The sequence below is a fragment of the Ictalurus furcatus genome, chromosome 26, assembly GCF_023375685.1.
Source record: "Ictalurus furcatus strain D&B chromosome 26, Billie_1.0, whole genome shotgun sequence".
Taxonomy (NCBI): domain Eukaryota; kingdom Metazoa; phylum Chordata; class Actinopteri; order Siluriformes; family Ictaluridae; genus Ictalurus; species Ictalurus furcatus.
Window position 1 is genome coordinate 15,620,219 of NC_071280.1, and position 17,593 is coordinate 15,637,811.

The 17,593-nt window shown below is 40.9% G+C and overlaps 1 protein-coding gene across 1 annotated transcript in view; it reads left to right on the forward strand.

The window, feature by feature from the left end:
• dhrsx (dehydrogenase/reductase (SDR family) X-linked) overlaps positions 1 to 7,770 on the forward strand; it is a 34,074-nt gene extending 26,304 nt beyond the window's left edge. Inside the window, exon 7 of the mRNA XM_053615349.1 lies at positions 5,569 to 7,770. Coding sequence (XP_053471324.1) covers positions 5,569 to 5,751 — 183 coding nt within the window. The 3' untranslated portion in view covers positions 5,752 to 7,770. The remainder of the gene's footprint in view (positions 1 to 5,568) is intronic.
• Positions 7,771 to 17,593: the final 9,823 nt, after the last annotated feature.

Below are 17,593 nucleotides of genomic sequence, written 5' to 3' on the forward strand. Positions count from 1 at the left end.
CATCAAAAGAAAATAAGTGTGTGTGTGTTTGTTTGTAGAGGTGGGAGGTGCGTCTGTTTTTCTTTGGGGTGGGGGGGCGGGGGGTGTTTGCTGGTAATCATAGGTGACTGCTTCACCTTTGAATGATTCAGTAAAATGAGCGAATATTATTCGTTTTTCCATGCATAATGAAGCCTGGTTTCAAAATAGGTAACAATGAGGTGATTATGCGGACATGAAAGGACCCTTCAGAGTGGCTAGCAAGCCACCTGTCATTCCAGTGGCCTTCGGATTAAAAGCAAAATCACCTTTATCGTTCTCATCCGAATTTAATTTCCGTGAAACTCCTGCTCTTGTCGAGATGATGAGCACAGATATTGATTCATTGGGAAGTTCATTGCCATGGTGATTTTCCTTTTACGCACATGGCTCATGTGGAAGAGAAGGGGTCAGAGTATCCACATATTATCCTGGTGGGCCTTGCTAAGCTTTGCATGTCTGAGCATCAAAGTGTAAATATTACAGAACCTCTGGATTTATGGAGTCAGGGTTGTAAAGAATCAGCAGTTCAAAATGATACTCGGAGATGATTCAGTGATTCAACACATCTCATCTCAACGCATCTCATCTCTAAGTCCCAGTGAAGGAGGTGTGTCCTCTGATTCAGTCTCAGTGAAGGAGGTGTGGCCTCTGTGACAGTCTCACTGAAGGAGGTGTGTCCTCTGATTCAGTCTTAGTGAAGGAGTGAAGGAGGTGTGGCCTCTGTGACTCAGTCTCAGTGAAGGAGGTGTGGCCTCTGTGACTCGTTCTCAGTGAAGAATGTGTGGCCTCTGTGACTCAGTCTCAGTGAAGGAGGTGTGGCCTCTGTGACTCAGTCTCAGTGAAGGAGGTATGTCCTCTGATTCAGTCTCAGTGAAGGAGGTGTGGCCTCTGTGACAGTCTCAGTGAAGGAGGTGTGTCCTCTGATTCAGTCTTAGTGAAGGAGGTGTGGCCTCTGTGACTCAGTCTCAGTGAAGGAGGTGTGTCCTCTGATTCAGTCTCAGTGAAGGAGGTGTGGCCTCTGTGACAGTCTCACTGAAGGAGGTGTGTCCTCTGATTCAGTCTTAGTGAAGGAGTGAAGGAGGTGTGTCCTCTGATTCAGTCTCAGTGAAGGAGGTGTGGCCTCTGTGACTCTGTGAGTCTGATAATTGATATGAGTTCAGTGTTATTACTTTAATCACACTTGTTTAAGTTCTTCTGGAATTTGGAATCCAATAAATGGAATCCAATAAATGTGACAAATATTGAATGATCAGTTACATCTAAACATTAGTCTAGTGCTGATATAATTGTACACTTGTTCACAGTTGTAAACCACAAGCTTCTGACGATCCAAATCAGTCCCAAATAGTTTATTGACGTACATTTCCCATCTGTTTATTCATTTCTGTCTCTTCAAACACATGTCATGGATGCTGGAAGGTATACACCCTAAAAACTCACCGAGCAGCACCATCATGAATAATGGATGGAAGCATCAGGGATCATTTCACGACTGGATAGATAAAGAAATTAGGGACGCGGATCAGGAAATTACTTTGAAAGGCATCGGGGGGGGAAAGGTGTCGGTTGGGGCATGGGGGATGGGGGGGGGGGGGGGTGCAGATTACTGACAGATTATCCAGATGTTAAAACAATAAAACACTGAAACCTTAATGAGAAGCTCTGAGTTATAACTAGTTTTGTGGAATATTTTATATTTTGAATGAGATCCCAAAGTTCTATATTTAGCACCGTCTCAGTCATTGACAGCTTTTTCCTGCCAGAAAAGTAGAGAGAGAGAGAGAGAGAGAGAGAATGAGCCACGTCTTGGGTTTATGTAATAATGTTGAGTCATTTGGCTTATTATTAATTTAGCTATGAATTATACAGTAACTACAAAGAAAGTAGGACAGGTATTTATTTAGTAGCGTGCCAACCTTGGAGTCTGAAGGGTTCAATTATGACCAGTGAGCCAGACGTTCACTTTACTTGGTGCGAGTACCATTCCTAAGATATGGTGTCTGGATCCGTTAGTATTCTATAAAACCCTTTAAACAGAAGCACTACACTGTAATTAATGCTCTGTGAATCCTAACCATGACCCAGTCCATTCTTTATTACCATGGATGTCTCTCTCTATCTTTCTGTCTGTCTCTTCCTCTTTCTGTGTTTTTCACCATCTCTCTATTGCTTTATTGGCATGGTAAAAGGCTTTCCATTGCCAGCATTAAATTATAGACATTCACATTTACACACATTTATTGAAAAAATAAAAGTTTGATCGAATGATAGCAATAAAGAAGAGAAGAAGAAGGAGAAAATACGCATTGATTTGTTTTACACTGTATACATGTTGATGTTGTTGTGCGTTTGGTGGTCCTTTTCCACTGGACGAGACTTCACAAGTCGGTTTGAGCTTGCTGAGGTTGCTCCTAGCAGGTTCTCCTAGAGTTTGTTCTCGTCAGGCATCAAAGTCTTTTTTCATGGGTTGTGAAGTGGGGGAAAATGTTTCCCTAATTTGTGAATAATAAAGTTCATTTAGTGTGCAGTAGGGGCCGAGCCCGTCTTTTTTTTGGTAGCCAGGTAGGTGTGTGTGTGTGTGTGTGTGTGTGTGTGTGTGTGTGTGTGTGTGTGTGTGTGTGTGTGTGTGTGTGTGTGGCCGTCTCTATGGCGAGGTTGTGTTCACCGAGTCTGTACATGGTCGGGACTTTTCTTAGTTTAGGGTCGGTCACTGTTCTCAGGTGTCCTGCCAGTTCATATTCTCTGTTTAGGGACAGATAACGTTCTCATTTACTTTACAGAGCTGTTGCTCCTGTCCAGCGTTTTTAGATATTTATATATTCTTTTTGTGGTTTAATAATTTGATTTGGTCTGTCTGGGCTGTTATTCTGGGGTTTGGCTGGACATGTTTTGGATTGTCAAGTCAGCTCTAAGACCAGCTCGCTGAGGAGGCTTCTCTCTGGGGTTAGCTCTTGGTATCTCAGTGCTTTATGGTGGAAGGTCTCTGTATCACGATGTTTTAGATATTTATTATTATTATTATTGTTATTAGTGGGTACAGTCCTAATTCTGCTCTGCAGGCATTATTTGGCGTTTTTTCACTGTACTCTGCCTGCAGAGTCTCTATTGGGTGTTTGTCCCATATACTGAACTCTTGGTTTGTGATCAGACCCCAGACCTTATATCTACAGAGCGCGATGGGTTCTCAGATCCGATTGAATTATTTTTAGCCAGATTCTGATTGGGGTGTCAATTTTGATATTTTTTTTTCTTTATAGAATAAAAAGCTCTTAGTGCTTTTTCTCTCAGGTCATTCACAGCCTTATGGACGTTTCCTGTGTTGTTGATGTTTATACCGAGGTATGTGTAGTTCTCAGTGTGTTCAAGGGCCATGTTGTCTAATTTGAAGTTATGATGTCGGTCTAGGCGACTGTGTCGTTTTCAGAATATCATTATTTCATTATCATTACTATTTCAATTTTGGGGTTAACTGACAGAGCCCATGTCTGACAGAAGATGTGCAGGAGGTCCAGATGCTGCTGCAGACCTTCTTTTGTGTTTGACAGCAGCACCAGATCATCTGCAAACAGGAGGCGTTTGACTTCAGGGTCTAGTAGAGTAAGACCGGGCGCTGCAGACTGTTCCGGAGCCCTCGCTAAGTTCACTGATGCATGTATCGAATAGCGTGGGACTCAAGCCTTGCCTCGCTGCACGACTCTGTGGGAGGAAATCTGTGTCACTAATTTTAACCACGAATTTGTTTTTCGTGTCAAGTCAGGACACCAGAATACAATCCTAATAAACTGTTCAGAGGTTTCCAGTCACGCTTGGTCACAATTCCTGGAGAACACAGCAGGAAAACATCTTTGCGCTGTAAATAAGGTGCGTCTCTGCTGGACTTTACGGTGCAGTATTGACTTAAGCAACAGTTCCCTTACCCCGAGTCTTTTCAGCAGCCAGTTCTTTCGAGGCGTGCAGGCTCTGCAGCTGTGTGTGGTGACTGCCACCTCAGAACAGGCTTCTCTTTCTCTTTTGTTCGGAATATTGATTCCACTTGGCCAAGCGAAAGTTTGTGTAAAGGCTCACTGACCCTAATCCAAATTCCCTCAAACGGGGAAGTGGAAGGCAGGAGAGAGGAAATTGCTCGGCTGGAGTCACCCAGCCTCAGGGCTGGCTTTGTGAAGCACACGCCATGCCATAGGCGTTCCCAACACTGAGCTGCTTCCGTAATTGATCCATCTGAGGTCACGAACTAACTGACCACCTGCATAGTAATCTCACCGGGTCTGGGGTGAAACTGAGAGAAAGCCTGCTCTACGCTCTACTCTCTTAAAGTTGTGTTGTGATTTAAAAAAAAACAACAACAACAAAAAAACATGATATATTTCTAATTCTGAGATATTTATGTTTAATGTCCGCAAAAAAAAAAAAAAAAAACAAGTTCCCTCATTCACGAAGCACAAACTCCTGAAGACTCTCACATGATGGAGAACTTGAAGCTGACACTGGAGACTCCTTCCAAAAAAAAATCGTAGAAAACCTCACCATAGGACCGATGGCTTGTCTGCCGTCAAACGGTTGCGCGCCGCCGTGTGTGTACGTGTCCTGTCGCAAAATGCGGTGAAAACTCCCACACGATGTTAATAGTGTGATTAAGGTGTGTACATGTCTGTAACGCACTTCGATAATGCGACTAAAACAGGAACACTCCACACGTCTTAATTCCATTCGTGTTTACTTCGAGTATGACTTTAATCGGATTAAGGTCATAAAAAATCACTGTTTACATGCTAGTTTCTTAATCAGAGTATCGTCTTAATCGGGTTCATATCGGATTATTCTTGTCCATTTAACGTACTGACTGTGTATGATTTAGCGAGGGCGGAATTCTAGATCTAACGACCCGTATATAAAATAACTAAGAAAAATTAACCGTTATTTTTTTATCTTTTCAGTCAAGCTCTGCACTACAAACATCACTGAAAGCTTTAACTTGTCAGTGCCGGCAAGTGACCATGGTATAAGCGGGATAATCCACACAAGGTGTGCACTACACGGTTTTAATGAACTTTTGAGACTGTCAGGTGGTTCTGTTGCTCCACGTCGGTTTTTAAGGGTTCCTTTTTTTTTATCACTGATTGTGTAAGACTAACAGATCGTATAAAATGATGTATAGAGCGTATAATGGCAGGAAAGCAGTGAGAAAGGCGCGGTTCTGGTTTTTAATGAAGCACTTTACCTCAGATCTATCAGCCAAATTTTCATTAAAGTAACTGCCAAGTCATTTTGCTGTTAAGAGTTAAAAAATATAAGCAGCACTTTAAAAGCTCTAAAAAGCTTTTTAATGGTTTGTGTAGTCCACGATTATGCTCAAACTCACATCCGTTTTTCTTCTTTTCCTAATCAGATTTCATCATGATTCAATACGTGGAGAATGTTCACGTCTGTGGTGTAAATTTTAAAGAAAGCTTTTTTTTTTTTTTTTAAATTTAAAAAAAAAAAAAAAAAACCTGCTTGTCGAAATGTAACCTTTACGGTGTTTCTTTGTCCTGTGCTTCACTCGTACAGACTCCGGCTGAAGGAGCGTCCACGGCCGTGTACGCAGCCGCCGCCTCTGAGCTGGAAGGGCTCGGCGGCCTGTACCTGTACAACGGCCAGAAGAAGATCTCCTCAGCAAGCTCCTATGATAAGCAGCTGCAAGAAGAGCTGTGGACCAAGAGCTGTGCGATGGTGGGCCTTCAAAAAGCCTGAACACCCAGAGGAACATCTGAACATCTTCCTGATGAGCATTTGGATCATGATTACGATGACAAAAGGTTCATTTGCTGGCAGTTTCATTTTGCACTTTGTCTCATACCTGGTATATCGTGTGATAACGGAAGGAGGTATCACTTCATCCTTTGTAGCAGTCGCTGAAGATTGATTTTTCTGTCTGAAGGGAACTATTTCTCAACAAAAAAGGACAGAAAGTATACCATTTCCAAGCCCGGTGTCATGATTCTGCACTATGTGAACTTTTATAACGTTAACGCTGAGAACCAGAATCAATGCAATAACAAGTTCTAATGATTTGCCAAGCTTTGGCTTTTAAATTACTGTAAACAACAACAACAAAAAAAAACAACAATCAACTTGACCACGGTCATGTACTGCCTCAAAAAAAAAAAAAAAAAGTCCAAAATGGACGACGCTCTGCCTCTCTGTTTTCATTTCCACCTGCTTCGTGGGGGGAAAGAAACCTCGTCTTGTGCTGTCTTCAGTGGATTCCCCTGTTCCCGTGTGCTCCTTTTCTACTGTCTAAATCAAACACGCTCGAACACTTAACGATGGAAACCAACCGAGTGCAATTGAAAACATCACAGACGCACAGCTGGAAGGCTACAGCGGGGGGAAACAGTTATTTCTTAAAGCATTGTTTGTTTTTTTTTCCCACCCTGAAATTCTGTGTAGCGTCTCGGTAGCTTTTCCCAACGCAGGTACCTCACTCGGGCCTACCGACTCATTTCCACGAGGATGTCGTTTTTTTTTCTTTTCTTCTTCTTATTTTGTCTGTCGTTGGTGACTGTGATGTGTTACGTGATCGTGGTGTCGGAGCAATCAACTATCAGCTGTAGTGTTCTTTATTTTCCGCCATCTAGTCGTTCGCGTATCACGCAACCGAGTGAGAAGAAACGTTTGAATCGTATATAAGCGTGAATACGGTATTCGGAGTGTTTCGGTACCAGGCGTAAACGACTCAGACATCTCCTGAGTAACACTTCGAATCCGGCTGGTCGAGGTCTCGTTGTGAATTCACGGCGCTTTCTTCGACGGATTATTTCGGATAAATGAAAAGATGAACGATGGAAAGGAATAAATACAAAAGACTTGTGTAAAATACGAGTGACCGGAACGTGTGAACTCCTCCGATTGCTGCTTCGCCCTGCAGAAAATGTCACTTGTATCCGTGTCAGATGTTACAGTGTCAAGTGTACGTGTCCGTATTAATGTGTAAGTGACCAACGAGTCGATCAAACATGCTCAGAACGCTATAACAGTACGCTTAACAGTATTTCACGCCATTGGAACTTCTGGTTTTAACCAATCACGAGTCAGGTTCTCTTTGATCCCAGCGTATTGTGCACGCTAATCAGTCGGAGCGATTTGGCTTTCATCCCAATCGCGAGGGTAATTACAGCTGTAATTGCAGCCCTTGCGTGATTGCTTCCTCGCTCGGCTACCAGTCGGTTTAATTAGATAGCGATAAGAAGGTAAGGAATAGATCTGTAACAATATTTAGGACCGATCAGAAACGCAGCTCAGAAGGAGATAATTGCACACACGCTCTTGATTTTTTTATTTTTTTTTAAAGGCAACCACCGCTCACTGTGAACGGCGCCGTTATGGTTTGATCGTCATTCTCAACCTCGTAACACTCGACACGAGTGGAGCGTGCTGTCGAGTGGCGTGGAAGTGTCATCGGTTCTTAAACGGAGAAGAAGAAGAAGAAACAAAAAGAAGAATTCGTGCATTTCCTTTTCGGTTGAAATTTCAAAAAGAAACCTTGAAATCAATGCTACTTCAGCTGTCGTGTCTTTATTTGATGTGCGATGCTGGTGGGTGGGGAATTCGAATTTATTTTTGTGCAATGAGAAATGGTTCCCCTTTTCCGAAAAAGATACTGTCGCCTACAAGTCGTGAAAAATGATTGACGTTTTGGTTTTGAAATTGCTTTGTGTACATCACCCAGGTGTTCTTGTGATGACTGGCATAAAGATGTCATAAGCTGTGTGTGTGTGTGTGTGTGTCTGTGTTTGGCTCTTCACTGTAGGAGTACTTGAGTCATCAAAGGCTGATGGGTCACGTTTTCCCTCAGCAGCGTGGGTGAATCAAACGGATCCGTTTGAAGTCCTGATATGCGGCGTCCTCCTCTTCCATCAAACATAGCTGAGCTGAGTTTAAAGACACCAACCCTCTAGTATTTACGCAGCAGTACGCAACTTTTCCTCTGCTCTAAATCAAGCATGACCCTGTCAGTTAAACCTGGAATCCCTTTATTATAACTTACAGCGTGTTTCCGTTTGGTCTTACTCCACATTTATTGCAGTGTCAGGGGGGTGGAGGGTTAAATAAACATATGTTTATAGGTGTTTGTGTGCAAACGTGTATTCAGGTCCTAAACTCGAACCCGGTTGCAGTCCAACTTGTTTCCATCCAGCTATCCAATTCCCATACCGCTTATTCTACACAGGGTCGCTGTGGAGCCTGGAGCCTTCCGCAGGGAACTCGGGGCACAGGGTGGTAGACAACCCGGATGGAGTTGCCGATCCATCACAGGGCACACTCACATATACATTCACACACCCATTCATACACTACGGACAATTTGGACATGCCAATCAGCCTACCATGCATGTCTTTGGACTGGGGAAGGAAACCGGAGTACCCGGAGGAAACCCCTGAAGCTCGGGGAGAACATGCAAACTCCGCACACACAGGAGGGCGGAGATGCGAATTGAACCCCCAACCCTGGGGATTTGGAAATCACCACCAATTGGAAAGCGACGAATTATTATGTACTCTCCATACAGTACTCGAGGACATGGCTTATTATAACAGTGCTTCTTTTGTGTGTATAATTAAATCATAGTACTTTTATTTTAAAAATAAATAAATAAAAATATTCAACATTGCTGCGTTTATCTTCGATTGCTGGTACAGAGTAAAATAATAACACGTTTAAGCCCAACTGAAAGATGTGCAAATTATAAATAATTCAAATTCAAGTCCCGGTCAAAATAAAACAGTAAAATAAGAAAGTCTACTTAGAACGTGTAGAAAAAGAAAAAGAAAGTGTACTTACTTTTTCTTACCACAGAAGAATATGGCATCTATTGATATTTCTATTTGTTGAATAAATGATTGAAAAAGCTCATTTTCCTTGTGGTTCTGATCAAACATATCGATTTCATTAATAGACACTGTTTCAAAGATGATCAAAGGTTTGCTTGTCCAAATATGTCCAAAAAAAAAAATTCCATGGGGTGTACTTATTTTTTCACATGACTGTATATATAACAGAATAGAAAATAAAGCCTTTTCGGATAAGCTGTATTAATTATAGGCATATAAAAAAAAAAAATTACAAAGTAATTACTCAAGTTTTCCACCACACACTACTTTTACATTCACTCAAATGAATTATTACTCCAGTAGCACTACTTTCACTCAAGTCAGTGTGTGTTGCACTCTTTCCACTCTTTCTCTGCCAATTTGTCACTGTCACGGGCCTCCTGCAGTTCATCTGCTATTGCGCACCACGCTTCAGCCTCTGAGGAGCTCCATTCAGTGTCTGACACCTTTCACCCAAGCACCTTACCCCTTAAAAGCAGGCGCATTTTGCTATCGGACCTTCGACAAATTGCCCACTTGCTAGACTTGTCGTATTTTTAGTACTGTCCATTTTTCCAGCGAAGGAAGCAGAAGACGAGCCAATCCTGGGCATCTGCTACCTCAGGTATACTGTCGAAGGGAGTTAAAGCTTTCCTCCAAGCATGTTCAGCTGCCCTATCAGCAGATAAATGGTAAATGGACTGCACTTATATAGCGCTTTTATCCAACACGTTTTACACTGTGTCTCATTCACACACACACACCAATGGTAGCAGGGCTGCCATGCAAGACGCTAACTTGCCATCAGAGCAACTTGGGGTTCAGTGTCTTACCCAAGGACACTTCGGTATGTGGAGTCACGTGAGCCGGGAATCGAACCGCCAACCCTACGATTAGCGGACGACCCGCTCTACCACCAGATCCACAGCCGCCCGGCTAAACTCAGGATAAGTTAGATACACTGACAGTAATAAGAAACCTTCTTGGATAGCATTTTCCTTTGAGAAACATGAACTTAGCATTTATTCAAGAAGCAGATTGTGTCCGGCTGTTGAAGGTTAACTCTACGTTTACACGAGCAAGACACAAAGCAACAACTGACCTTCAGTTTCTATGTATATACATGACAACGAGCCAAGAATTCAGCAACAAGTGACATTTGAATTTCTCAATAGTTACACTGTCATATCGTATAAGACCTCTCATTAAGTCTGTATAGAGACTTTATGAATAATAATAATAATAATAATAATAATAATAATAATAATAATAAAGCTTGGAAGGAAGTAGCAGAGATCGGTAGTGTCACTGTTGAGTGTAATTAGCTACTAAAGTTAGCTGCTAATGAAGCTAGTACGAAGCCTAGCATGTAACGTAAATCAAACAACCGTATTTTCACGCTGATTAGCGTTATTTACTTTTGAAGTGTTTCACTTCAGTTGCAGTCATAAGTTTACATACGTCTTGCAAAATGTTAATAATTTAAAAAATAATAATTATAAGAAGAGGGATCGTAAAAATTGCATTGAGTTTTGGTTTTATTTAGTGCTGCCCAGAATAAGCTAATTCACATAACAGATGTTCACATACAGTGCACGAGACACAATAATAACTGAATTTACACAAACGAACCAGTTCAAAAGTTTACACACGCTCGATTCTTAATACTGTGTGTCGTGACATGGGTGATCAACGAACCTTTTTATGTTTTGTGAGAGTTTTTCATGAGTCCCTTGTTGCCCACTGCTCTTCAGAAAAACACTCCAGGTCCTGCACATCACATTCTTTGCTTCATATATAGATCCATCTTTTCACACTTAGGACAACTGAGGGACTCGTACAGAACTATTACAAAAGGTGCAAAACGTTCACCCATTCTTCAGAAGGCAACTCGATACATTAAAAGCCAGGAGGGGTGTAAACTTTTGAACAGGATGATCGGTATAAACTGTTATTATTTTGTCTTCTGGGAAACATGTGAATATCTTATGTAGTTTCTGAAAAAAATAAGATATTTAAAGAAAGTAATAACAATCTACAATAACAAAAATTTCATGTCATTTCAAGCCCACAAGAGACAAACTACGAGCGACTTGTCGCTAATTAATGTGAGAACATAGGGTAAAAGTCTTGGTGTTGCTGGGATTTAAGCTCACAACCTTCCAATCACTGGATTAGCCTGAACCCCTGAGCCACCACTGCACAGGAAATGAGCTGAGGTTGCGAATTAGGTCAGGACTATATAGCATCTCGGCTTGAACAGGAATGCTAGCTGTACTCGCTCGAATGTCAGATCAACTCTGATATTCTACCTCGCAGAAGGCGAGTGTCGTGCTTGAGAAACCGTAAGCCTCTGAAGCTTGGGCCGGGAAATCTCTCGTTCCCTACAGCATGAGACGAAACTGCAGGTTTTACCAACACTGATCCCTATCTGAGGCACGCAGGAACTGAAGGCATTGGAAACCAGAGAATCGGAGCTCAGCTGAGAGATCTTTCTCGATACTTTGTCCTGAAGGTGAGCCGGTTCTGGATCAGCGGGCTGGTTCTGCTCTGAGCTGTCACTGAGTGAGCTCTGACTTGCAGTGACTAGCCCAGCTGAGCCCTGAGAGCGAGCTCCACCATGAGGCCTTATCTCCTCGGACCAGCAGGCCTGCTTAAACGCTTCCTCGATAAACCCAAGACTTTCTCTCCCTCCCTTTCTTTCCCTCTTTCTGTCTGCCTGTCCTGGAGAACATCCATATTTAACAGGAGTTTATCGCCACGCTCTGCTCCCCTGAGTGGTGATACATGATGATAGATCAAATTGAAATGCACTCCAAATGCTAAATATTCATTACATGGAGGGGTTAGTGAGGAAGTCTATTTGACGCATATATTTATATATATATATATATATATTAGGTCAGCTGCATTATAAAGTCTTTTCCGAGGTATTAAGTGGATTTATGACAGCTATGCTAGCATGCCAGTTCTTTGAGGCGGATTAGCGTGTTAATCTGCGCGTGCTTCCTTATTTCTTCCCTATAGAATTATTATATTAAAAATCCTGGGACAAAATGTGACACCAAATTGGCAAATCAAGACCTTCCTATTATCCTGGTTCTTAAACCTGAAGCCAGATATGTACACCACAAACCTCTTCTCTTATTATGGTAATATGGTTATTCTAAAAATCTGTAAACACAAAACAGCCTCGTATTACGTATCTAGAGGAGTCCTGTTAATCTACCGATCGTGTTCGTTGTCATCTTTTTGGCCTAACAAAACACCACGAACATCATGGTACAGATACAACAGGTTAGCAACGAGCTCAGTACGTAGCGATGAAGACTATAAGAGAATAACGAATCATTTGCTTTCAATCACAATTTGTATAACAAGGTCACTTTGAATGGTATCACTGAAAATCAGGAAAAGCAATGAGAGAACTTACATTTCTTCTTCTGACGATCCTCAGGAAATGCACATGATGCAACTTCCTGTTGAACGTGGAGTATTCCAAATATTTCATAGGGGTCGTTGGACACAAATTAAATGTAATGGAAAAGGACGTTTCAAGCACGTGGTGTTAAATGGTTTCGCACTTTCGTGCAAAAACACTAAGATGTCTGTAGTATTTTATGATTGTATTTTAAGGTAAAGTGTAGTTAAGGTGGGTTGAGGCAGAAATAGTTTGTTTAAGATGTCTTTTACTTTAGATGCATGTTTGTAAACATAATATCAGTGAGACATTCATGGGAGTTGTGGAACTACTGTTACTAAAAAAAAAAAATATCGTTATCATTGAAGGTCTTCTGTAACTATCCATGGGAGCTGTAGTGAAAATCACAGCTTAGCAATACTTTAAGACCAAGCATTAGCATCTAGATGACTAGAATATTCTGGATCGTTTAGAAGAACCAGTACGTTTCGATCCATTCATCAAAAAGAGTCCTCCTTTCCACTGAACGTTTATCGAGCACTATTTCTTCCCTGAAATACACAGACCTGAAGTAACTTTTCTACACCAGTTTCCTGTGGCTCGCCTGCTGTGAGCATCTGTGGCTAAATGAATTACTGTTAATCCACAAATTAACCTAGACAAACTTTCTAATCCCTACTGGAGCATTAAGAGATGCAGCTTACTATCTCACGATTTCGAATAATGTGACGCCTTTTGAGGCTATGTTTATTCTAAACATTTTAAATCTTTCGAATAAATGGTCGCAATAGAAAAGCGTTCGGTCCATCGACGGGAGATCGCGAGTTCCCGACGATGCCACAGCCATCAGTGGTGGAGCAAAATCTGGGATAGTATACTCTCTTTCTCGCCTGTCAATTACAGCAACACTAACCGACCATGGGTGTCTTTGAGGTCATGTATGTGGAAGGGGGCAGACAGCACTTTCCTCCAAGTGGGTTACACATGGGCAACAGATTGAAAAGATGTAGTTGTCTGGCTTCGGTGTCTGATAGTGGAGAGTCGGCTGGATGGTGGGAAAGGGTAGGCGACCAAATTGGAGAGAAAAATGTTGGGAAACAAGTCGAACTTGCCAACAGCATAACGGGGAAGCCTCTGCCTCCAAGTATACTTCTTGTTTTTACTAATGAAATACCTGTAAAATATACTTCACACTATATTTACTACTGAAAAAAAAACAAACAATTTCAGATATTCGACCTTGACCTTGTTTGGATCGAATTCCATAAACTAGTCAGTTCATCTGCTGGTTAGAAAGATAATTCCATATAAATCCGACAAACATTCAATCACTCGGCTCTAACGAGAATCTCAGAAAATCATTACTGCATCTCAATAGGATGGTTGGCATTCACCATAATCTCAAAATAATTGTTCTCACTGACTTAGATCTTCGGTAGGAGGTGACAAGGCTCCCATTGTTCATGTTCAAACAAGCCATCACATCAAATTGACCTTGAACATGAATGTGTGAACAATCTGTAGGCCAAATCACAGAAGTCAGGAGACGACTGATGACTCACTGATGGTTAACAATCGAAGGGAAATGAATTGAAGAGGAGATCTTGACATGAACGATTAAACAGATGTACATTTTACTGCTAATGATCTCTCTAGTCCAGTAATGGAGTCGTGTATGAGGCACATTCCCGGACTCTTTAATTGTCATTTCCAGGAGAGTATAGACGTATGGTTTGTTCTCATTAAGATCTCACGATCCGTTTTGAGCTTCACATTTGACAAGACTTCAATCCAATAATGAACCTTTTTTTTTTTTTTTACGACACCATGTGGTCTGCGGTTCAATAAATCTGCTCCAACTATCCCACTACTGACCTTTTCATGTTCCCCGGAGTGGCTAAATTTTGGTTGCGGCAAACTTTATGCCTACCGCTGTGAATGAAGTATGCTGTGGTTGCTGTTGGTACTAAATGCTGTACTGACATAAATAATCTCCAACTATCCCGAACCATAAAATTTGCAGCACCCGTGGTATTGATTTTTGAAATGAAAAAAGCATAATAGAATAAAATTAGACACTGTTTCAAATTCTTCCCCTGCAACGACCGAAATATCGTCCAAACCCAATCGATAATGGTAATAAAGTCATTCAGCGTGACCCCACGCTGACATTTCTGCGCAGTGCCCAGACACGGGTGTAAAAATTACACAAAGAAAATGAAACAATAAGTAGAGTATTACCAATCCCAGGCAACTTAAAACAGCCAAGTGAAGCATGACTATCCGGTTTCACCGCCCTCTGAAGTTCAGAGAGTGCTCAAGTACTATTTATTACTCTGTACTCCAGTATAAAGTCACGTTCAGAGTTATTGGCACCCTTCAAGACAGAAGATCAGATCATGAATGCTGCATTGAAAATCTCCAGATTTGAACTCGACCTTAAAACAAAGCAGACTTCAGAAGATTAAGTAGAAACGTCCTGCAAGGTCATCAAACATTGTTGGATGATACAGGATGAGTACGGATTGAGAAATGTGGCATTACAATTTGAATTGAAAACACAATTTCAAATGAAAGCTTTAGTAAGTCGAGTCTTGTAGGTGAAGGTGAAATTCCACGTGTTGCGTTTGCCTGCAAGGTTTCAAATTCAATTTTACGATAATCCGGTGTAAATCATTCAGAATTTTATTTCTTCAGATTCTGATGTTCAAAACAGCAGATTATTTGCTCATTGGCTGAAATACTGGCCATTGGAGGAATGTTTTTCTTTGCTTTTCCAAAGCCCATTTGAATCTGAATTTGAAGAACTGAATTTGAATGGATTGTGCCACTAAAAATTGAATTTGAGCTTTTTATTGTCACAATAAAAAGGAGCCACCATGCCCACTCGAGATCCAGTCAGGACTTTACAATTCTCTAACTCACCTAAGCTCTTGGGGCACATGGTGGCTTAGTGGTTAGCATGTTCGCCTCACACTGCCAGGGATGTGGGTTCGATTCCCGCAACTCTGTGTTTGCATGTTCCTCCCCAAGTCCAAAAGACATGCATGGTAGGTTGATTGGTATGTCTAAAGTGTCCGTAGTGTATGTGATTGTGCCCTGCAGTGGATTGGCACTGTCTGGGGTGTACCCTGCCTTGTGCCCAATGCTCCCTGGGATAGGCTCCAGGTGACCCTGAAAAGGATAAAGCGGTATAGAAGATGGATGGACCTAAGCTCTTACTCACACTAATCAGAGTACTTAAAGAGCACACTTTCTCTCAGTTCCTTGTGAGGTTTCGCCATTTTGTTCTGATTAGCAATTCCAGCCATTTTCACATTTCTTGATCCAGGTTTTTCCCTATTTACACTTTTGCTTGCTGATTTAGATTGTTCTTAAAGATTTTACTTGCACTGCCTCTGAGTCTATGGTGATTATACAATTGAATATGAAATGGAATATGATTTAAATTTGATGTAATTCAACTTCAAAAATTGTAAATTCTTTTCTTTTTCTACACTACGTATGTATGTGTGTATATGTAACTATAACAAAAAAAAAATGAGAATGGTATTGTTGCTATGTGACAGGAAGTTTGTTTTCTTTCTCAATAAAAATATTTTGGAGAAAAAGAAAAAAAAAGATTTGTACACTTTAAATTCTGATTATACTGGTACATTTCAAATTCCAGAGAGGATTTGGCTCAGTGCTGCTATTTTCTCCAGAAGTGGAGAAAATAAGGAGTGCAGACAATTTTGAACCCCTTTTTGCAGGACTAATAGCAATGTTTTTAGTTTGTTTTGTTGTTGTTGTTGTTGTTTTGTTTTGTTTTTTTACCTTAAAAAGCTCAAAATATGACTAATTGCATGGACTATTCATTTTCTAAATTCATTATATTGCAAGTGCACATGATTATACACTATGCTTCTGAAATTATGTTGGGTTTTTTTTTTTTAATTAAAAAAAAAGGCAAGACATAAAGTATAAAGATCAGCTGTACCAAATCCTACTGCACATATTTGTCTGAATAAGGCTTCTGAGCTGTGCTGATCTTTAAACCCTTTTTTGAACAACTTCTCCTGCGTCGGTGCACTTACAGCCCAAATGGGTTTGAAAGGACTCTCAAAGTTTGTCCAAATGAGAACCAATGCCCAGCTGGCTATCTTTCTCTGAGCTCTCAAAAAGAAATGGGGTTATGCTGCAGTGCCTTGCGGGTGATATTAAGCTCTCAAAGACAGATGGGGAAAGGACAGTGATTGCACTACACATGCATTATAGGCCTGGACAGTCTTCACTGCCGGCTACTGAGCAGGTGAAGCAGAATGGGCTGGAAGAAAATGGATGAAAATATGATTTTCAGGGCTTTCGGCTTTTTCTGTCTTGTTGCTTGTTTACTATAACGCATTTCGTAATAAGTAAAGTGAACATAGCTGTAGTTAATAAACTATACCATGTGGAAACATTGACACGTTTATAGCGCATCATTATCTGACCATTTAACCCTGAATTACTTTTAAACTGAGTATTTAGACTTGCCGAAACAGAGACATAAATGTAATGCCATCTATTTTCTTGATATAGTCTCATACTTGCAAATTCATAGGTTAGGGGTGGAGTTAGTGTTTGAACCTTTCTTTATGACTTCATTAAGGAAATCAACAAATAACATAATCCAGCCGCTTCTCGCTCATTTGGCACCATTATATTCTCAATTCTGATTGGTCAGAAGGTGTTGATTAATTTTCTATAACGGTAGCTCCGACAGTAATTCAAATCCTGAGTTTATTAATTAAAATTAATGCACAAATTCTGATATGTTATCATTTCTATAGTAACAATAACAGGGAACTGTATGCCAGAAGCGCCACATAAACACCTTATAGTTGTCGATATGGTTAAGTCTTCGCCAGGGGAGATGTTCATTTCTGGAAGGAGTCTCCAGTGTCAGCGCTTTGTAACAGTCCGAGGTAAAGCTCTGACGCGATGTTTTTTAACACAGGTATGTCTTGGGATGGATGGAGGATTTTATGGGTAAAATGACAAGCTGTGTGAGAGAGAGAGAGAAGAACGAGATGCTGGTGATGGAACAGCTGTTTATATGTGCTAAAACATATAAAGAATAACAGGAACTTGTTTCTTGTACGTTCTACAACATTAACTCTATATGGATAAAATGATGACACGTTTTATTTAATGATTTAAAAAAAATCTACTGTGGTGTAAGAGGAATGCTATTTCAGATATGCTAGTTCAAAAAGCAAGAAGTATAAGGGGTTTTAAAAAAAAAAAAACATGTGGAAAGGTTGAAAAAACTGCAAGTGG